The sequence below is a fragment of the Rhea americana genome, unplaced genomic scaffold, assembly GCF_003343005.1.
Source record: "Rhea americana isolate MKP2758 unplaced genomic scaffold, rheAme1 scaffold_261, whole genome shotgun sequence".
Classification (NCBI taxonomy): Eukaryota; Metazoa; Chordata; class Aves; order Rheiformes; family Rheidae; genus Rhea; species Rhea americana.
The window spans coordinates 792531-814641 of NW_028186381.1; the positions used below are offsets into that span (position 1 = coordinate 792531).

At 46.8% G+C, this 22111-nt stretch overlaps 1 protein-coding gene across 1 annotated transcript in view; it reads right to left on the bottom strand.

The window, feature by feature from the left end:
- Positions 1–1004: 1004 nt before the first annotated feature.
- LGR6 (leucine rich repeat containing G protein-coupled receptor 6) overlaps positions 1005–22111 on the bottom strand; it is a 162776-nt gene continuing 141669 nt past the window's right edge. Inside the window, exons 12-18 of the mRNA XM_085307702.1 lie at positions 20533–20598; positions 17516–17587; positions 15776–15847; positions 14906–15031; positions 12437–12597; positions 4146–4226; positions 1005–3534 (exon numbers count right to left, since the gene is read on the bottom strand). Of these exons, the coding sequence (XP_085163828.1) occupies positions 2297–3534; positions 4146–4226; positions 12437–12597; positions 14906–15031; positions 15776–15847; positions 17516–17587; positions 20533–20598 (1816 nt within the window). The 3' untranslated portion in view covers positions 1005–2296. The remainder of the gene's footprint in view (positions 3535–4145; positions 4227–12436; positions 12598–14905; positions 15032–15775; positions 15848–17515; positions 17588–20532; positions 20599–22111) is intronic.

Genomic DNA, 22111 nt, shown 5'->3' on the forward strand with positions numbered 1-22111 from the left:
TGTAGTGATGCTCATCTTATGAATGTCACTGGGACTTTTGAGTGGGCTTTAAGGTAATTTTGGGGTGTCTTGTAATGTGGAATTTCCTTATGGCCTTATGATTTATGCTGGAGGTATGTAATCCCACTTCTGAAGGAACATTTTATTTCTGCAATTCAAACCACATATGAATCTTTCCCATTCAGCTGCAGATAAGCAGCCCTGAGGAAATAGAACAAAATGGCTCAGTATTTTTAAAGGACCAAGCATGAGAGTTGATTTTGAACATATGTAGGATGTTAGAACTCTGGATCAGGATCCAAATATTGTAACAGGACTTACTTTTCATAACCTCCACCTGGGCTGCAGAGCAGAGCTTTGAATTCTGTTACTAAMTTTGAGGTGTCCTTCGTCTTCTGTAATCTTAAGTTCTCGTTCTGCTTATTTCCTGCTGATCTCTCAAGTTTTTCTTTCTTTGTGCCTGAGATAAGACTATAGGGGGCATGTGCAGAGAAGGGAAGCAGAGGTATGTTGTGGTTTGGGAGTCTGTTTTGTATGGGGGACCCTGTTATACGGTGTCCCTGAACTGCCATGCAGCAGCGGCTGTTCTGTGCACGGAACCGTACATAGGATGCAGCAGAGCAGCAAATCAGAGGATGCAAGCAGGTGGATCTGGCCCATGGGGTCTAGAGAGGGATAGTGACAGTGTAATCATCATCGTGCTCTTCTGCAGAAGCAGCATTGCCCTCAGGGTCTCATCCTTCATTCCCTGTATATGCTGAGTTTAATGAGGGGCCCAGTTCTTCAGTCCTCACTGAAGGAATGCAGATAGCATCTGAGGCATGGTAGCTCTATTTTGACTGGGAGAAGCAGGTAGTCAGCTGCTGAAAGAACCAAAGAGGAGCTTTTCACACACAAGAGGACAGAAGCCAGACGCTGGTCAGCAATAGGGCTCATTTATTGTCTCACAAGAATGAATGACATATAGCTGCAGTAATGTCAGCAGAACTGAAGCTTTGCCCAGGGCCTGAGCTCTGACTGCAGGGACTCCCTGCTGCATTGATGACAGTGGGAGAGACTGTGGTAGAGTAGATGGATTTGGGAGATCCCTGAGCTGCAGGGAGTGAATTTGGGGCTCTCTCCAGTGGCCTGTGTCCTCCTGATGCCATCGGCACACATGGCTGGCCTCTATTCCCTCCTGCATGAGCTGCCCTCAAAATATGGGATGGCAAACACAGTCCCCAAGCTGACTATTCTGCATGGGGAACGTGTAACCAAAAACTGAAAACCTCTTCTAGGAGTGAAGTTTGGGGACAGTGAGTGATCCAAGTCTTGTTTTCATTATACTTGTCCAGAAGCCAGGTGGTACAGGCAGAAGTGCCCTGTGGTGTGTTCCAGTGTGCAAAACCACCCCTTGAAGGGAATGAACAAGGTGGGAGAGAGTTCTGTGTTCCCTTGGGGGCACTGGCCAGGAGTTGCTGCATTATCTCAGCAAGACATGTAGAGTCATTTCTCTAAGGGATGTTTCGGATTTGACTGCCTTAGGGTTAGAGATCCTCTTGTTAGACACTGTGGACTGGACTGAAAGAGGGGCTGAGCATTCCGCTTCTGACATCAGCTGAAAGTGTGGGTCCTGCCTAACTCATGTGGCTCCTGGTGGGCAAACAAGAGCCTCCCAAAATGGAGGCATTCCAAACCTCAGGTGCACACATGAATATGCTGCTTTTTAATCCACTTCCTTTGCTCTTCCTGTCAATGGCATGGGTCAGACACAAGCCTATTTCTTGGGGTCAGTGGGGCCAGCAGAGGGCTCCAAGGGGCAAGGCCTGAGGCATTGGCATTGCGGCAGGCCATTTCCACCAATTTCTGCTAGAGAGCAGTGGCTTTTGCTTGCTAAGATGTCTCTCCGTTGATAAGACATGCTTGGCTTTGCTGCAGGCTTCTGCTTTCAGCTCAGGGCTCTTCTCAGCTTGTGATGCTACAGGATTATTAGGAGCAGGGCCTCCCTAATGCATTTCCTGAGCTGATGGGGCTCTCTCCCATGCAATCACTAGCAGAGGAAGCACTCACATKGGAGGTTTATTTCCTGCCATGGCCTGCTCTGAGTAGCTGGAGCTCAGTTAGAGCCCTTCCAGGCGAGTGGCAGCTGGCAGTGTGGTGCCTGTTGCCAAGGCTTATATGATGGGGGATGAGGGTGGATGGGTTGTGTTGGTGCTTTACATGAAGCAGCCTGCTGTCACCTTGCTGGYCACCGAGAATTGGGGCTGGCCATCTGTGTGTGGTGTGGGGCTGTTCTGCACGGCTACTCAGAGGAGGTTTATAAGTGAGATGTGTAGGGTGGTGTGGGCGGGGAGGAGAAGAAGGCTATCCGGAGGCTGCTGCTGGCTGGATCTCGGCTTTCTGAAGTGATCAGAACCTCATTGTCATTGAGACAGGGGCAATGCTCAGAGTAGCTCCTCTCCTTCCCCCTGGTGCCCACCCTTTGCTGGCAGGGAATGAGTGTCATGGAGGGAAAGCTGTAGCTGTCAAGTACAGGGTGCACTACTAGGGAGTCAGACGTCTCGAAAATGTGGTCGATGTCAGAGAAGCTCACGAGAGCCTGGGTGGAGTCATAGGAGCTTTTCTCCATGTCGTCAACCCTACAGGACTGGGGGTAGCTTCCCTTGTCCTGGCCCTTCTGCCTCAGCAGGCGGAGATCGTCTTTGAAGCGGGGGTTGAACAACAGGTAGAGCAGGGGGTTCAGGCAGGCAGGCAAGGGCAGGACCACAAGGAGGATGGATTTGATGACCTCTGGGGTGATGAGGAAGAGGTTGAGCATGGAGGAGAAGGTGAGGAAGGCCACTGGACAGTAGAGGAGGCAGTTGGTGAAGATCAGCCAGGCCACATGCTTAACCATGGCACAGTCCCAGACAGCACTGAACTCGCCTTTCAGCAGGTTGCAGTAGAGTCGGATGTAGGTGCCTGTGATAGTCAGGAAGCAGAGCATGTTTGTCATCACTAAGGCTACAGTGAAGCCTAGGGTGGCAGGTTTCCCATCTGGGATGGGATACGGGAGGCAGAGAGGAGATGCTCCATATTCTCCRATGGAGAAGAGAGGCAGAGCTGCAGCAACAGAGGACAGCAACAGGCAGCAAAGGGCAGCAGCCTTGACCTTGCCTAATGAGGGTAACTTCCCATACCCCCGCACACAGGAGACTGAAATGCTGCACTGCACAGCAGCCAGAGTCAGCAGAAAGATGGCAGCCTCCGAGGCAAACACAGACAGGAACCCTGTCACCCTGCAGCCTACGCCAGTCTCCCACCTGGCACCATAATTAGCAAACTGGCCGTAGGTCAGGGAATCGACAAAAGCCAGCATACTGCAGTAAATGCCAGTCAACATATTGGCTCCAGCTATGGAGCCAATGATAAATTTGACTGGGGAGAGGTAACTGGGAGAGGCAAAGACAGCCAAAATGACCAGCCCATTGCAGAGCACTGAGACCAGAACAATGACCCAGACTCCCAGGCGGATGATCCAGCTCTCGAACAAGTGATCACAAGGCTTGAGGGGACCTGAAGGAAAACAAAGCCCAAAGTTATACCCAGAATATCCTGCTCTGCTCTAGTGCTGCTGTTTGGAGCAGTGGCTAGGTCCCAGCCCACCAACTCCGTGCTTATTGAATGTCAAGGGCTGGAAAGAGGTATACAACATTGTCTGCCCTCTTCTGCAGCAGGATCTGCATGTAACATTTAATGCCACCTTTTGGCTCTGTCCCATCCCCCCTTGTGCTCATCCCTGCACTGGAGTGCACACTAGCATGCAGACTAGAGCCTGATGTCAGAACTTGTCTCGGACAGGCATGCAGTGTAGGAAGAGAGCATGTGAGATGAGAAAGGCCAAACTTATGAGGGCTCCTAAAATGTAAAATGGTCAAATCTCAACATTGCCACTTCTCCTTTGTGTGGAGAAGAATGCTGCAGTGGTGCTGTGTTGTGTGGAGAAGGAGTGGGAGAGGTGAGATGTCCTCCTCATTTGTCCCCCCCTTGGCCAGAGCCCACCCATTAAGGCTTGTGATCTGCACATCTGAGAGACACTGCAGGAGGGGCTGTGGGAGCCTCTGGATTTAGAGAAGCTCAGAGGATCTCAGATGTGTTTGAAGGAAAGATTTTGCCTGGCTGCTTACCAGGGCTGGGCGTGCACTGTATAGTGGGATGCAGCTTTGATTCCTCAAGATCCAACTGGATGTCATCTGCATCTAGGTCATCTGGGGAGAAAACAAGAGAAAAATGGTGCTCAGAGGAGAATGAGCAGAGCCATCAGGTTTCCTCACTGCCTGTTTCCTTTGACAAAGACCTTCCCAGCCAGTTCCCASCCCACAAGTTCTAAGTAGCTTCTGTGTCCAGTTTGTCCCCTGCAGTCACTACTATGGAAGGAGAAGTCACGGAGCTGTCTTGTAAATGCTGATGCATTGCAGTATGGTCAGTCACTCTGTTTTAAGAAAGTTCCTCCCAGTATTTGAATTATTAGAGCCCCAGAGTTGTGTGACTGCTGATCCCTCCTTCGAGCTTGCTTTGTTACAAAAAGAAATACTCTGGCCTATGTGGTTACAGAAAACAAAGCCTTTAAATGCATCCTGTAGATGGAAGCTCTCTGGGAAGGACGTGTCCAATGTTAGCTCATCAACAAGGACTTTGGAGCTTTGTTCTAAGAGAGCTCTTAACCTCTGCTTCAGTAAAAATTCTTCATCAGCAGCCAGCACCACCACCAAATGACTCAGAAGCAAAAAGACAACCTCCGCCCCCAGCATTTACTGGTTTATTTTATATCTTATGATTTTTAGGGACTGTGATGCCTTTTTTTTTAACCCTGGAGGTTCCCAGTCCTGGTTTTGCTCAGTGACAGACTGATCCTCCATGCAAGCAGGTTCTGGATCCTTGTGATCTATGCAATTGTGAACCAGACTGCACCACGCTCACAGCCCAGCCTCTGGCAGCTGCACTCTGAGCCAGGCTTGGGCTCTCTGCAGGGGGAGACAGAGACTCTTTGGCTGGGGGAGAAGCTGCTGGAAGAGAATGGGGCCAAGACCTCAGCTGTATTTTCCATGTGTTTTCCGTCTGTGGGCCAAATGGTGGAGGTCATCACCAAAGCAAATGGCATCCTCTTAGTCTAATCCAAGACATGCTTTTCTGCTTTGTTCCCTGTTGCCCTTCTCAAACCACTGCTGATTCACAGCGCTGGGAATGGCACAGTGAGGACAGGTGCTGTGCTGCTGCACCATCCCTACCCATGCCACCAGCATGGCATTCTGCTCCCACGGGGGAACTCTGGAGATTTTTCTGCAGGTGAAAGGAAGGAGAGAGGCTGTGTTTTCTGCTTGCTACAGCTTGATAGCCGGAGAGCTTAGACCAGATCTGTGGCTGTGGAATGAACTCTCCCTCGGATGATGAGGATGGATGTGGGTACCCTGGTGCACAGCAATGAGTGTGCACAGTCTGTGACAGCCCCAAACACTCTGGCCAGAAAAGCAAGTTTTTATGGTGTTAAGGTGCTGAAGATGTGACTAACTCCAGCATGATTTACATGCCTAGTAGACTTAGAAATGGTCCCTCTCATGAGGCTTGCTTTGTACCTATGTTTGAGAATAAGACTGGGATTATTTGATTAAAGAATGATGACAAATAATGTGCTATCTTTACTGCCTCCTGACAAGCGTTGTGGCTTTCTCAACTTCAGTGAGCTTTGGAAAAAAATGTCATTTTTAAAAACTGTCTGTATAAAAGTTGAAATATTGCTGCTGCTCTGGAGTCTGGCAAGAAAACACTAACAGTGGGATGGAAAAATATTTCCTTTCTGTATTTTATAGTCTCATAAATCTCTAGTGTATTTTCCCTCCACAGTACAGAAGTTGTGATGTATAGTCACAGTACTCAAATCAATGCAGAGATTTACACTTTCTGTGCCCCCTGCCACCCAACCCCTGGTAAAGTTAAAATGCAATCTGCCCCCATTTCTTTTCTCTTCAACGGGCCAGAATGCACAAAGGCTGGTTTTAGGTATAAGTTAAATATTTGCATGAGGTGAAGGCAGTGATCTTTTGTTTTGCCTGGGCTAACAAGCTGGCTGCGAATTGTAGAACAGTCCTTGGCCAGCACAGCAGGATTCAAAGCAGAAAATTTCCTTTGCTGGAAATTGGTACTTCTCTCAGCTGGGGAACTGTAGAGAAATGAAAACTTCTATTTTATTCTAGTAAGGCAGACTGCATTGTTTTTGAGTTAGACTCTATTTGTTAGAATTCTGTTAAGACACCTCCACTTTCTGAGGCCTCGTGGGGGGGAAAAAAAAGAAAGAAAAAACGCTTAACCCGTTCAGTGACAAATGGTCTCCATCAAGCTGCATGAATGCCAATGTGGGAGGAAGAGGAGGAGAACTGCTGGAGAAGAGAAAGAGAATGAAAAATGTGGGACTGGATGCTTCTTCCCCTTCTGTATCATCTGCCTCATACAAGGCCGACCCTATTCGGGGGTTTACCCGTTTCCTCTTTCCCTCAGAGTTAGGACATGGGCTGCTGCCCAGCAACGAGCAGTGCTGCTTTTCTCCTGTCAGCTGTCAGCCTGTGGGCAAGAGAAGAGGCCATGGTGTTATCTGGTGCCATAGGGTCCAGCTTGTGATGGCCCTGTATGCATATCCTATCCTATGGGTCTGGCTGCCTGGGCTAAGGGCCATTGCTGACAGCATAGCTCTCTGGCCTTGAATCAAGGAGCTATGAGATGCCTTAGCATGAACCAGCTCCCCCTTCACTTGAGAGCTGTTTTTAAGCTCTTGCATTTGGTCCCGGCCTAAGCTATGTTGCAGGTACAAGTGTGCCCGGTCTTGTGCCTTCCTGATCCTGACCCTGACTTACAGACTTGGCTTGTTGGCCTGACCAACAGACCTGCTTCTTTTCTGTGTACTTGCCTGGTGATATGAACTGTTGGCTGAGCTTGATTAGTGTTGCCACACCTGCTCTGTTCATCTTGCTCCGATACAGTGGGACTGTGACTGTTGGTGAGGATACTAACCTTCCTGCCTTACTATCATTTGTCCCTTCTGAGACATAGCCACTTTTTATGCTCCCTGGTGCTTAAACTGGATCCCTTAAACCTTAATCTGTCAGACCTTTACTGGTCACCAGGTTGAATGCTGCTATTTTAGCTCAGTTCAGAATTTTAGATTTAAGATGTTTTACTGAAATGTTAAATTCCTGGTTTATAAACAGATATTACTTTCAAAGAATTGTTTTTATTTTTGTGGCCAAACTATTAGATTCTGACAATGAAAAGAATTCTTAACAAATGTCAGCACCAAGGAAGGCAGGGGAATCTGAGTATCATTTCAAGCAGTGGGCATCTAAGCCCTGAGAGTTTGATTTGTCTGAAGACATAAATCCAGCTAGTTTACTCATCTCAGTTCCTACATGTGGTGTATCTGTTCCATCTCTGTTTAGATAAAAAGCCAAGATATAGTAATATCAACCTAACTTGTAAGTACTATGTAATGAGACCAGAATTTGATTTTGCCTCTAAGGGAAACTAATGTCTCCCTTCTTTGATAGTGGTAGTACTGTAGCAGCACTTGAAGGCCTTCAGAGGAGCTCCTGGGCAGTAGATCTTCAAGTATTTCTGTGCAGTACTGAATGATGGCATTTCACAAGAGACTGCTGTCCATCAGGTAGAAGAATAGAATTTTCTCTGTACATCACAGTGATGAATCGCCAAAACATTCCCCTGAGTCTAATAAAGTGGCTTGTACTATGTGTTCTTACACACAGCTTTCCCAGATCTCTGTCATGTGTATGTTCTCTGTAAAATTTTAGCAAAATAACCTTATGGCTGATGAAACAGGAGCTCATATGTTAGTATTCATGATGTTTTAATAAGGTTGTAAATTGGAGAAAACAGCTCATAACCTACATTCAGAAATGCTCAGCTAATTTTGTTATACCACAGACGTGCTCATAAAAAGGTGTGACAGAATACAATGAATGACCTATTTCCCCCCATATCACCTGGGTTTCAGCACTCAGTCACAGAGAAGGATGCTGGCAGATAAATCAAAGCAGGGCAGATAGAAGGGCTCATTCCAGCTTAGGCTACATAAGGAAAAAGGTGCCTGGACATCTGCTTTTGTTAGACTCTAGTGGGCTTCTTGAATGACAGGAGTAGGAAAAGTGTAGTATTAAGGGCTCTCCAGGGCTCATTGAATGGTTGCAGCAGTTAATTAGTCAGTTTTACAAGCTAATGGAGATGCTGGGCTGGGTAAGACTGTGACTTATGGCCAAAGACAAGCATAGGTGTGTGACCTTTTCTCCCTCTGTAGCTTTGGTCTGTTATTACAAACATATTCTTTTAAATAAGTGTATGCTTTTCTATCCTCAAACCAGTGATCCTCAAGAGGGATGCTGGAAATGTGATGGAAGCACCCCAATGACAATGGTAATGCTTGCACTTTGCCTACCCTCCTTCTGCAACCAGTTTTGGGAGGATGGCAGGAAAGAGAATAAGGGGCAGATGTGCTATGTGACAAGCCCATGAGCCCATGAGCTATCAAGCCTAGCCACATGGGATATACTTGCAGCAGGGATATCTGCTAAGCACTTCCAATTTTAATCCAAAAAGCATATCCAAAGTATATAAAAAGTTTAAGAAATAAAAACCTTAAATATCTAATGAGAAGGTGGCTGAATAATCAGACCTGCACTACCGCACTCCTTCAGGTCCAGGGTGGTCATTACTCAGAGGCAAATAGGTATGCTTGAGTTGTGTCTCCTACCCAGCAGGTAGGGGATCCTGGGAGTCTAGGTCCCTGGGAAGCCAGGAGAGAGCAGAGGAGCCCCCAGGGTCTGTTACAGCCACAAGTATCTGTGGTTGCAGTTCRGATGGTCACTTGGTACAGGGGCTCTGCTGAAGACTGGATGCTGTGTGTCAGAGCCTACCTGGGACACACACTAGGAAGAGGTGTTACCTGGCTGCTGGAGCAGGACTGTGTGACTTGAGGACCCATTTCTTGTCTGTGAGCACTGTACATATCTGGCCTGAGACAAGTTGCTACCTGCACCTCACATTGTCCATCGCTGAAATTCTGCCAACTTGTTTGTAAAGGGCTCCTCAGTCCCTGCTGGAAGCATTATGTAAAATCTAGAGGACATCATTATCTGGAAACTTACCCCATCCCTCTCTCACAAGTTGTCCACAGCACTGCCCTGATGAGTCTGGCCACACACTGCAGGGAAAATGTCCTGAGTTATTTGCTCTTAATGAGACCACTTTATCTCTTTCAGGGAAGGAATGTCTGGGAGTTTTGTTCCTCCGTAATGAGGAACTGTTACAAGATTCATACAATAGAACTGAATACCACTGGTGACCATCAGAAAGGAGGCTTTGAGAACAGAAATAAGCCAACAATTAATTAACCAAAATAACAATATTATAAAACCCTCATTGTCAAGAATAGACCACACATATAGGCCATGCAATAGGCCATTTTCCTGAATGGTAAAGAGAGTCACGTGTGAGGGCTATGCTTAGTAAGGATGTTCTTGTGCATTCAGCATTTGCACATTTATAGTTTGATATTTCAGATAAACCCAGGACTTTAACATCTGAAACTCTGGCCTTACATGAGTTGCTAAGAGTCTCTTCCAGGCAGTCACTCAGCATTTTCCTCTGGTCCTAATGTCTCATGAACAAACACATAATCCGAGGGACTAAGACATGCTTGGATGCCTGGGAGCCCTGTGAAAGTTATTGGTCTTTGAACAAGGCCAGGATAGAGTATCCTTTCAGATAGTCAAATGGCTTCGGTTGCAGTGAATGGTCTGGTCCCCAGCAAGAGYGAGTCTGTAAGCAGTGCTGTGGTCCCTCTCAGCAAACCAGATCTTTTTACAGTTTCATTGAAGATGCTGCAATTTACTGGTCAAACAACCTGAGTATATGCACTAGGATTATTACTGTATGGGCTGCACTAATGCTGGAAAAAATAACCCATCTGAGAAGAAATTTCTGCAGCAATGACCTTAACATACGGCTCTTCCGTACTGTCTGCCCAAGGTAACCACCCAGTCTACCACACATCCTGGAGTCACACCATACTAGCAGAAATCACATTTGCTGGTCTCTGACTGGGTGTTTTACACTGCTGAAACATACTCTTAGGCTGTGAAGTATCTGGGTAGGGCAGATGGCAGGAATGAGGCACACAGGGCTTGTGACTCACTCACTATCTGTGTAACAGGGTATCAAACAGCATCCATGTTAGAATCATAGAATCGGTGAGGTTGGAAGGGACCTCTGGAGATCATCTAGTCCAACGCCCCTGCTCAAGCAGGGTCACCTACAGCATCTTAGACAGGGTTGCATCCAGGCTTTGAATATCTCCAGAGGAGACTCCACAACCTCTCTGGGCAACCTGTTCCAGTGCTCTGTCATTCTCACAGGGAAGAAATTCCTCCTCACATTCAGGTGGAACTTTCTGTGGTTCAGTTTTTGCCCATTGCCTCTTGTCCTGTCACATGGCACTACGGAAAAGAGTTTGTCCCTGGCCCCTTGACACCCTCCCTTCAGATACTTATAGATACTGATAAGATCCCCCCTCAGTCTTCTCTTCTGCAGGCTGAACAAGCCCAGCTCTCGCAACCGTTCCTCATAGGGCAGACGCTCCAGCCCTCTGATCTTCTTTGTAGCCCTGCGCTGGACTCTCTCCAGTAGCTCCATGTCTCTCTTGTACTGGGAAGCCCAGAACTGGATGCAGTACTCGAGATAAGGCCTCAGCAGGGCTGTGTAGAGGGGCAGGATCACCTGCCTCGACCTGCTGGCAACAGTCTTCCCGATGCACCTGAGGAGACCATTGGCCTTCCTGGCCACAAGGGCACATTGCTGGCTCATGGTCAATTTGTCATCCACCCACCAGCACTCCCAGGTCCTTCTCTGCAGAGCTGCTTTCTGGAAGGTCGGCCCCCAGCTTGTACTGGTGCCTAGGGTTATTTTTCCCTAGGTGCAGGACTCTGCACTTGCCCTTGCTGAACCTCAGGAGGTTCCTCTCCACCCAGCTCTCCAGCCTGTCCAGGTCTCTCTGAATGTCAGCACAACCCTCTGGTGTGCCAGCCACTCCTCACAGCTTGGTTCATCAGCAAACTTGCTGAAGACGCACTCTGTCCGTTCATCTAGGTCATTGATGAAGAAGTTGAAGAGGATGGGACCCAGTACTGAGCCCTGGGGGACGCCACTAGCCACAGTCCTCCAACTAGACTCCATGCCGCTGATGACAACCCTCTGAGCTCTGCCTTTCAGCCAGTTGTCAATCCACCTCACCCTGCCTCCCATCACTGCTATAGCACAGAGTTCCCCATGTAAACCCAGCTGCTCTGGGTCAAGCTCTGGGTCAGTATCTTTCTCTGGGTTGGGCTTGCCTGCTTAGGAAGCAACAGGAGACCTTACTGACTCCCTGTTTCTGGCTGGGCTTATGGTGCTCCCAGGAGCAGGTGAATAAAGTGTGGCTGTACTACTGATCCTGAAGGGCTCAGCACCCTGTCTGTTTCCTGAAGGAAAGCAGTGAGATGTACTTCTGCTTACAGGATGCCCCAGCCTCGCAAGTGCACATGGCCTCTATATTTACACAGTAACAATGCAGTGCCCAAGCTGCATCCTAAAATGCTATTTCTGCTATCTAGCAGTTACAGAAGAAACAAAAGAACTTGTGCTTTTCTTTGCATTTTTCAGAGATTCCTTTCAAAAGGGATCAGGCAAGCTTTTGGCATGGAGCTTGCACTGATATGTGAAGCTGTGTGTACAACAGATTTCAAGAGAGTCTATGTAGAAGTGCATTTTGGAGAACTGAAAAAAATTGATTCTGGAACAGAAATCCCTGCTTAGTCTTAACTGTGGGACCACTTCTGACCTGCATAGCCCAGCCTCCGTGCTGAACTTATCCAGCTATCTGCAGGTTCCAGTCCTTTAGGCTCATATTAATCTCAGAGACTATCCTCAACTGTGTGTCATAGCAACAAAAACTGACATCCTGCCAGAGACTCTATACCGTCCAGAAGCCTAATGACCAAGGCCAGAAACTGTTCCATGTAACCTCAGCAACCTCACTCAGGTGGGTGGCTTATGTGGCCTCCCTCTATAGTTAGCATAGTCCAATTAGTGCCTGCGTCCATGCTATTGAAGACTGCCAGATCTTTTGGTTAGACTGTGAAAGTTTAGAAGCGCCGGTTAAGTTCTTCCTTGTTTCCTCCARTGCAGTCAGTGCACTGGGCTGATGAAGCCCATTCACTGAAACTTGCTACTACAAAAGGAGAAAGATCAGTCTGCCTTCTCTCTGAGGCATATATAACTCCATGGTCTGCAATGGAAACACTCCTGCAAATGCAGGATCACATCCAAGTTCACAGCGTGGCCCAGCCCACAGGTTGGTCACCATTCAGCCAATTTTACTTACAATGGTTATCAGTGTGACCTCGAAACAATTCCATGGTCCTCTTATGGGGATCCTCCTCCTCAGGACTCATGTCTTCTGCTTCCCATTGGTTTGAAACCTTGAAGAAGCTGCTGCAGCTTCCATAGGCACAGCACTGGTAAGCATAAGGTACCTCAAGGACTCTGCAAAGGAGGAAAGCAGAACTTTTAAGAATTCCATGACTTGATTCTCCATCACTGGGTGCTTTGTGTGTAATTTTCACATGTGGTGAAAGCCAGTGTATCACCTGATGGTTACACTGGAGCGCAACTTCTCTGTAGAGTCCTTACACTCAGGGTAGGACAGAGTGAGGATCTGGTCACCCCCACTGTGCCTCTGCAATGCTCCATTTTTGGTGCTTAAAAGACTGTCTGCCTGCCAATGGGATATCATCAAACACCACGTTTGGAAGTTGTGCTGGATTTCCTAGACCATTCCCCAAAACCTTTCTGCAGATCTCCTAAGACTGCCTCACTTTTCCATGTTTGCTTGCTATGTGCCATATGCACTTCCTTTGCATGTGGAATCATCAATTTTTGCCTTGGGTTCATCTTGGACATCCCTTCTTTTGTTCTTCACTATGGTGAGGGGCTTCCCCAGAGCTTGGGCAAGTGCAAGGTCCCCCTTGCTTGTTGCAGCAGGTCAGAGATGCACATCCAAACTCTGATTCCGTGACTGTGGCTCCCTGCTACCATCCTTGGCAGGGAAGTCTCAGCTATCTCAAATGTAGAAAGTTATTTTAATATGTCTACGTTCTAACAGAAAGTAGAATTGTTAGTTGTTAATTATTGTGTATGTTACATGATTCATTAAACAGCAGCTGAAGAGTATCTAGAAAAAATACTAGGCTATCAGTTAGAAGTTGCATTTTTTCAAAGATAGCAAGCTCTTACTTCTTTGCTGAAAGTCTGAAATATTGCTGAAGTCAAACAAACCTTAAGATTTCCAGACAATTAAGATCTTCTGACAAGATCAGTAAATATAGTGAAACTCTATATTCTAAAAATACACTTGTATTTTAAGTAAGTTCCCAAACTTTTCTGGCTGATCTCCAGGAGGCTATGGAAACTCTATATACAAACTTGCTTCCTGTTATAAACACCTAATTAAATCCTATTATTGAAAGGTGATAGGGAGGTGCAACACATCCCAGGCTAAGAACTGTTCTCAGATGATTTCTTCAGACATGTTATGTTCTAAGAATAAAATTACTTAGTGGCAATACCCCCAGATTTGGGAAATGCTAATAGGTCTGTTGGCAGGCCTGGTTCAATGAATCAGTCCTGCAGTCTCAGTCTTTTTGGTACAAATCCAAACCAGCTCCACAGATGTCAATGGAATTACTGTAGATTAGGAATGCCCTTGCAGTTGCTGAATTTGACCCACTCTGCACAAAGAATTGCCATCTTGGTTATGGAAAGCCCTCCAGAAATTTTTGAGATCCCCAGCCATTGGGAAAACAGTCATGCAGCAGATCTCAGTTATGATGAGTCAGAAAAATCAGAAGAAAAATCCTTACAGGTACTACTGCCAAGGCAAACTGAAGGCTCAAATGGTTAGAGCATGGTACTGCTAATGCCAAAGTCACGGGTTCAATCCCTGTAAGGGCTACGCTTAGGGTTGGACTAGATGATCTCCAGAGGTCCCTTTCAACCTTACCATTCTATGATTCTATGACAGCTCAACACTTCTTCTCATTAGACCTGATCTATTAAGCCCAGCCTTGGTACAGTGACCTGTGACTCCAACAGTGGGGACCTAAATTTGAGAAACTCCACCCTTGGGAACTCTCAACTTGTATTGGTTGAGTGAGCTCACACATCTTTGCTGACAACATATCCTCAAGGCGATTACCCATGAGACTCAAGCGGGCCATGGTCTCATCTCAGGGGGATTCAAATCACCTAGAACACTGTACAGTGGGTCCCCCAGTGTGAGGGAAGGTGGAGTGCTGGAGATCCACTGCTAATGAAGAGACTGGAGAGCCAGAGCCTGCAATGCAGCACTGAACTGTAAGTCTTTTGCAGCCTCGTTTTGCTCAGCTTGACCCCTTCAGGCTCCTCATTAATCTATAGCAGACAAAGCAAGGCCACACAAACAGAGTTTACTGAAGGAAAGCTGGATGTCATTAGCTAGGATTGGCTTCTGAGACTGTTTTCCATTGAGTGGAGCCCTGAGCTGGGCCTTGTTCATGAGTTCTACTTGTGTGTGTGTGTTTGGGGGTAGGGCCAATGGGCACGGGAGTGTATCATCACTTTCCCATGGAAGACCTTAAAAGATAAATGAGGAGCATTGGCAGCAGACAAGGCTTGTTCAACCTACTGGCCTGAAAGGATGGAGAAAAGCATGAGGTAAACAAGGAAAACAGAATGCTCATTGCTATCAACAAATACAGGCTATGTTGAGAGCCAGAAGTAAAGGAGTGAACACAGCCCAGGGCACTATCAGTACCTCATTTTGGGGAAGCTTTCCTTGGAGAAGGGCTCAGAGAGAGCCAGGTTGCCTTGGAGCTTCAGATGCGTCAGTCCACCCAAACCATCCAGAGGTAGTGTGACCAGCTGGTTATCAGTCAAGTCCCTGGTGAATGAAAAGCAAAGAGGGATTAGGGTTTTGGTGCTAGTGATATCTCAGCCAAGCAGAAGTTCAGGGAGTCATGATGTCTGCTGTGGTTGCTCCCCGAAACGAGTTACTGAAATGGGGCTGGGTGTTGCATGATGGCCAGGCTCCTCTAGAAATAAATGGATTGATACTGCAGTCCTTGGAGGAAATTGGGAGGGGGAGGTAGGGGTTAATGCTCCGGCTAAAAGCGCTGTGTGATATCTACCTCCCTATGCACGTATATATTCTCCTGCCACCACTTCCCCCTATGATAGATCAGATATGACTGTAGCTCATGGGTTGTAAAATACTGATGAGTCTTAGCTGGGGGTCTGAGGACTGTGGACCCCTCCAGAACCAATGAAGATGGTCTATGGTGACTCTTGTTGAAATGGACTGTTATGCTGAACTGTAATAAAGGCATCAGGCAGGTATGAGAACATCAGAAAGTGAATATAATGTGTTAAGTGTTCAGGGTGTGAGCACACTGAAGATGGCCATTTCTGCACTCTCATACTCCCTCTAATATTGACAGGATGCCTTGGAACTTGGTTTGCCCAGATAAAGCCCTGAGTCAAGCACCTCTGGTAAGACTGAATGTCTCAGCACTGCACCCTTCTGAAAGCTAATGCCAAGTGCCCTGGCAGCTTGGAAAGTCAGTCTGAGGTCCTCAGATACCTGCTTTCTATAGCATACTGCAAAATCAATATCACTGCAACTTACAGCTTGGTGAGTGAGTGCAGAGTCACAAAGGCTTCAGGATGAATAAACTGGATGTGATTCCAACTCAGGTCTCTGCAAGGCAAGCATATGCCAGTAAGAGTGATGTAGAGTAGAATGGTCAAGCTGCTGACACTGGCCTAGGCAAGGGATTAGATGCAAACAAATGTGGGATCTGCAGCTTCTTGGCCTGCCTCATTCCAGCTCCTTGGAGGCAAATATCATTGGAGTCTTCATCTAGGTGGTTTCTAACAGAGAGCACAAGAGTATGCTTTGCAGCAGCTCCTCCACTGATTCTAAGGCAACAGGTTCCTTTCTGGATTCATTTGTTTCAATTTGGAGATCTTATGCTTGCATGTGAATCCTCAGAGCACTACACAGGTTATGCCTTCCTTAGTGCCAGAACATCCCTAATGCAGTCACAATGCTGGGTGCCCAAGCTAGGGTAATATGGTTAGGATGTGTGCGGAAGATGGAACAAGGTCAACTTAAGTGTGTCTTGTCATGTACAGTTGGCTTAGTATGGGGAGGATCATTGAGGTGCCTCAACAAACTTTTACTATCTGCCTCCATCTGAGCTAGAGGTCACATCTCACTCTGAGCTAGGGTTACCTGAGGCAGATGTATCTGTCGTGCTGCAGAAGTCTGAAGTTTAGGTGAGGTGAGTCCTTCCCACAAGGACCCAGAAAATACCCAAAGACAAATGCTGGTGTACATGCCTACACATAGGCTTGTGTGACTGTTTTGTGGCAGCAACGTGGTCATATTTGTGTATGTGCTATCTGTAGTGTTACATGCAATACATGAATAACTGCATAGTTAGTCAGCATGGTGTTCATAACAGGACTAGGAATGCAGATCTACTAAAGGACACAGAAATTGCTGCACCATAGGAAAAAGCTTTTATGCGATTCATTTCACTAAGAGAATAGCAAGTGCAGACCATCAGCACTTGGAGGGCTCTTCCTGTGCGTCACAGGGAGAGTGACTTCGAGCAGAGCTAGAGGTGTTTTACTAGCTTCCGAAAGGTGCCATGCACTTAAGTGGGCTGATATGTATGCTATGTACATGCTTTTGTCCACTTAACATGGCTAGCATATGCATTGAGTTGTGGGGAGACAGTCCCAAATGAAATGAGATGCTTTGCACAGATGTGAGGCCCAGAAGTGTTCCCCTCAACAGCTGGGATTAGTATGCAGAGGAAAAGGAGTGCTAGAGCCCCTGCACACCCCCTGGCATAAACCCATGCCGCGTGGGAGCTAAGTGCCCATTAAATGGTGTGCAACATATGAGCTCCAGTGTGTGGTCAGTACAAGTGGCATGTGATGATGAGTTTATTTACAGGTGGTGTCTGCATGTGCCAAGTGTGTGTTGTACATGATGGATGGCATTTGTGTATCAGATACATCCTGGGCTGGTGCATCCTATGCACCGCTAAACTCAGCTTCACTGGCCAACTCACAGCTTCCATCAATGCCAGTCCAGTCCAGTGGCTCTGCATGCAGCAGGGAGATCAAGGTGAAGGTTTCTGCCCAGAGCCCTGCTGCCCATGTTCTTTTACAAGAGGAGGTGGAAGAAGGTTGGAACCAGATAGCTTAGTGATGAAAGCAAAGCCTCCCAGTAGAGATAGAGGGAGGAGAGTTGGGAAAATCCATGTCAGCTTGACTGGATGCTAATGGTTCCCCTTTCCACCCAGCAAAAAGGTCAGTCATTCCCACTACCAACAAGCCTGGCTATACTTACATGGAGCGCAGGGCCATTAGCTGCCCAAAGGTATCTGCTCTGATTTCATGGATCTTATTGTGCTGGAGACCACTGAAAAGACAGAAGCTGGCTTTAAAAAATAGCTGAAGTCATATTCATACTTTGAGGGATCTCTGTTCCACTGCAACAGAAGTAAATAGTGTCACAGTGAAAGTTGCCATTTGAGCCATGTGAGGTTGGGAAACCTGCTCTTATTTCAAGGGATAAACAGTCTGAGCAAAAAAAATAGCTCAAAGTTATCTTCTCCTGAGGGCAGCTCCAGCACTCAGACAGCTTCTCCTTTAGATGTTATCGTGGCACAGTAAAGTGCCACTGATGCAGAATGGTTAAAGGTTCCTGGTCATCTCCAAAGCCATTCAGTTCCCCACTCTGTTCCACTCTGAGCCTACAGATGCTCTGTTCCAGAGCAGGGCTCCATTCCAGAGAAGGGCTTGGAGCCAATGAATTAGCAAATGCAGCTCCATGTGGCTCTTCAGGAAGGAATACATAGTGCCGCCCTTTGCACTGGTGATGATGAAGGGGATCTGAGGGCTGAAGGGAACTCAGCTGCTTATGAAGAACAATCCTGCTGAACCTGCTATCCAAATCTTGCATGTTTTTTTGATAAAGTACCTCAGCCCCTTCACAGTTCCTTCCAGCAACACCTCCTGCATTCTCAGGGGCAGGAGAGGGAAGAGGGTTAGAGCTGGCTGTGCTGTTAGCAGACTGGACTATCTATTTCCCATGCCCCTGTGGAGACATCCAGAACTGATCCAAGCATCCACTTTGTGGGAAACACTCACAATTTGTCAGTTTTATTTCCTCTTGTTTTGAATAATGGTGAATACTCCAAAGATTTCCTGCAAAATGGCCATCATGAATTCTCAGACCTGCAAAAGGGTCTTCCTTGATATGTGATATTCTGCAAAGGGAGATAGCCACTCTGCAGTGCTTTACCTATAACAACCCTCAGGACATTTCTTGGGTAGCTAACCTACATTTCAGACTCAGAAATGACCTTGACTCATCTCACAAATGCTCACAAAGGTCAGCAAGCAATGGCTGTCACGTCTTAGCTGGTGTTTGGCCATATGTTCATGTGTCAGAGGAGCTTGAGGCTCTCACACCTACTCTACTGATGGTTTCTTAGGGTCCTGTGTAGTCAAAAGGCAATTCTTGTACCTATGATCTAGATTTCAGGTGTGGGCCTTAGAGAACTCTATGCACAAATTTGGGGAGATAGGGGTCTCGAGTAGCAGGACTGGATGTGCACTGATTTGGGGATGTGGAGCTTGGGAAGAAGGAATATTGGAGCGAGCTAGTGAAAGGTAATTCAAGGATGTTTAGCTGCAAGGGACCACATGTGCGCTGCAGGTAAAAACCTGCACATTGATAGTTACAGTAGAGTGACTGGCACATGTAAGTTGTTTGCATGCCAGGCTGCCATGCATACCATACATGCCATGCATGCCATGCACCGCCAAACTTGTTTCCAACTCATTTCCCAGAAGAAGTGCAGATATCTGGTGGGGGTGGGGCTAACAGGATAATAAGTTTGGGYTGAAGGGACTAGATTTCCATTTTGCAAAAAAACCCCATTAATTTAAGACATGGTCTGTCTAACGTTAAGAGATCTGAAAGAGGGATTTACTATGCTTTTGTGTTAATGACAAACTAGAATTTGTCATATTATGAAATATATTGAAATACAGGCATCATGAGTGAAACTACAAATTCAGAATTCCAAAAGCTTTTCTTTTTTTGTGTATTTTAAAATATTTTAAAAACATTTTCTTGGGTATGCTTTAGACAAAATTATTACAATACTCCCCTCTACACACATACATACCCAATCAATATTAAAGATCAGTGCTTTTTGTCTGGAGAATGAAAAATTTCTGCCCACTTCTGCCCTCAGAGCTCCCAAAGAAGCAACATGGGCTGTGCAACTCTCAGTTTCATATGATTTCTCACACTGTCCTAATTCTCAGTCTTGCTGAGGCTGGATGAAGAGGTCTGGCTCTTCAGGTCGTGATGCTGCAGAGGGCAGGGACAACCTCTCTAAGTGACTTCTGTGTTTTGGTGGGATGCTGCTCCTACACGTCTATAAGATGTGTACATCTTATAGAGCAGAATTCTATAGTTCCCCTCAACAGCCAGGACTAGTGTGCAGAGGGAAAGGAATGCCAGAGCCCCTGCACATCCCCTGGCATAAACCCATGCCATGTGGGAGGGGAATCCTATAGTACAGAATTTTAGAAAGAAACTATAGTATTTATTATTTTGCTGTTTTTCCCCCCTCATCATGGCCAAGAACTCTCGTTGGCTGGATATGAGAGGCGGGGTCAGCTCTGAGAGTCCAGATACTTTGAACTGAGCATGATTAACTATCTCAGAGCAATGGAGGTGCCTCTCAGGGCCCAGAGGAGACCCAGATCAAGTGCTGTTCATGAGGAAAGAGTCAATATTCCCAATAGAGTGACTAGCCCTCAGCAGTGTGGCTGTGAGCTGCTCTGTGTCTGAGCCCTTGGCATGGGAGCAGAAAATGTTCATGGTATAGCTACACCCCACCCTTAATTAGCTCATACCTGGGGCTTCAAGTTAGTAAAGTAAAACTTAGTGCTGTCCTGCCCTGTTTCTGTTTCCTGCAGCTGGGACCTGTGAAAAGACTTTAGTGCATTAAGTTCTTATGCATAGGGAATGCATTTTTGTTATATGTGCACAGAGGCAAATACAGCATAGAGCTCTGTTCCTTTTGCAGTCCAGATGATAGTGAGCTATAATGCTCAGCTTTCCTAGTGCTTAGTGAAAGGAGCTCACCTCTGGGCCCAGAGCCTCCTGTGTGCACCACAAGTGTGCCCAGTGTGATTGAATCAGACTTTTCACTCCTACACGTCTTTCTAATCTCAAGATCCAGTGATGCTATAGGTGAGGTTTATATTTGGGAGCTGTCTCTGTCCCTCAGGAAGCCCCTTTCCCCCTGATCAAGACGTGAGCGAAGAGATCTCTTTACTCACAGTTCTTCCAGCCGCTGACACTGGTGGAAACTGGGCAACTCTTCGATTTGATTGTGAGAGAGTTCTCTGCAGAGGGAAGACCAGCACAGAAATGTTAGGAGATCGAAAGTGAGTGCTCCTGAGCCCTCTCTGGAAAAGCAGGTATTTGTTGGAGAGAGGAATGACCTGAACTCCATTTTACACAGCAACGGAGAGCAGTAACTCCAGGCAAGGGAGATCTCAGACCTGACACTTGCTCTGAATGTCTTTGTCCTATGCAGTCATTGCTCAGTGGTTTACCTGCTAATCCAGTCCCAGCCCAGCTCCCTCCAGCACAAGCAACAGACTGAAGGAGCTGGCTAGGCTTCTACAGTTTTTCCTCAAGGCCACGCTCCTCCCCAGCCCCAAGTCAGCTTTAAAATGTGTCTGTGCCAATTTCTGCCATGCACAGCCTTGCTTTTCTGTGGGCAAACCAGAGGGGTGTTTGTGCCAGAGTTTTCCTCCTGCCTTTGTGGATGGAGGAACTCACAAAAGCTGCAGATGTGCGTTCAGAGCCTGGGGAGGTTTTGGCCAGCAGAGCAACCAGTCATCTGCCTTGTCTSCTTTGTGGTGTAGCAAACCTAACTGAACTACCTACTGCTTGCTCTCCATTCAGCCTTTCCTGGCTTCTTTCCAGGAAAGGGAGCTGTGGCACAGACAGGAAATTGATGCAGGACATTACAGAATGTGAAAATTGCTGATCCTCCTTCTTTCAAGTGCTGCCATTGGTGCAGTAGCCAGGAAACCATTCCCAGCAAACTCCTGTTCCTACTACTTCATAGTCTGGTGGTGTGTTAGCGTCAAAGGCAGAGTGACTTTGTAGTCAGAGGGAAACTATCCTAGCACAACTTTGATGTGAACTTATTAAAACTAAAATGGGCCTAGAGAGGAGGGCAGAGGGCCCAAGATTTTGAAGGTGAAAATGCAGTGTGGGGTGCATCAGTGGATTGAAAGACAAAACAAAATGCTTAAGATCTTTTCCCTACCAACAAGAGACTGGATTCATGACTCTTCAAGGAAAAGGTGCCCCAGAAGAAAGATTTGTATGTGGCCTCTAAGCAGATTTTTCAATCTCAGTTTCCATCTTTCTGCCAATAAGTTGCTGCTAAAACATTTCAATTATTTATTTAATTATTTTTTCCCCACCCTCTCCCTCCCTCCCTCAGTTTTCCATGGTGGGGAAGAGGAGGAAGGGAAAAAACAACCAAACAACATTATTGTATTTCAGTCACCCAGTACAGATGGTGACAGCTATAGGATCAGTCACTTCTCACTGGCCCCCTGTCAATCCACAGGGTTTGACAGGGTGATTCCTTAGCTAAACCATAACAGAGGGAGAACTTATCCCTCAGTGATTATTTCTGGCCACTCCAGAGTTAATCAAATGCAGCCCAGTAGGCATGTGAAAAACCTGGTTACTGATGCTGTGCTCTGGACATATCAGGGCAAAGGTTCTGCTGGGATCAAAGAGACTTTAGCTCTGCTCAGGAAAGACACAGCTATTTCTGCCTGAGAAGAAAGACAAATCTGTCCCCTGAGCCACATAAGCTCCGGACAAAGC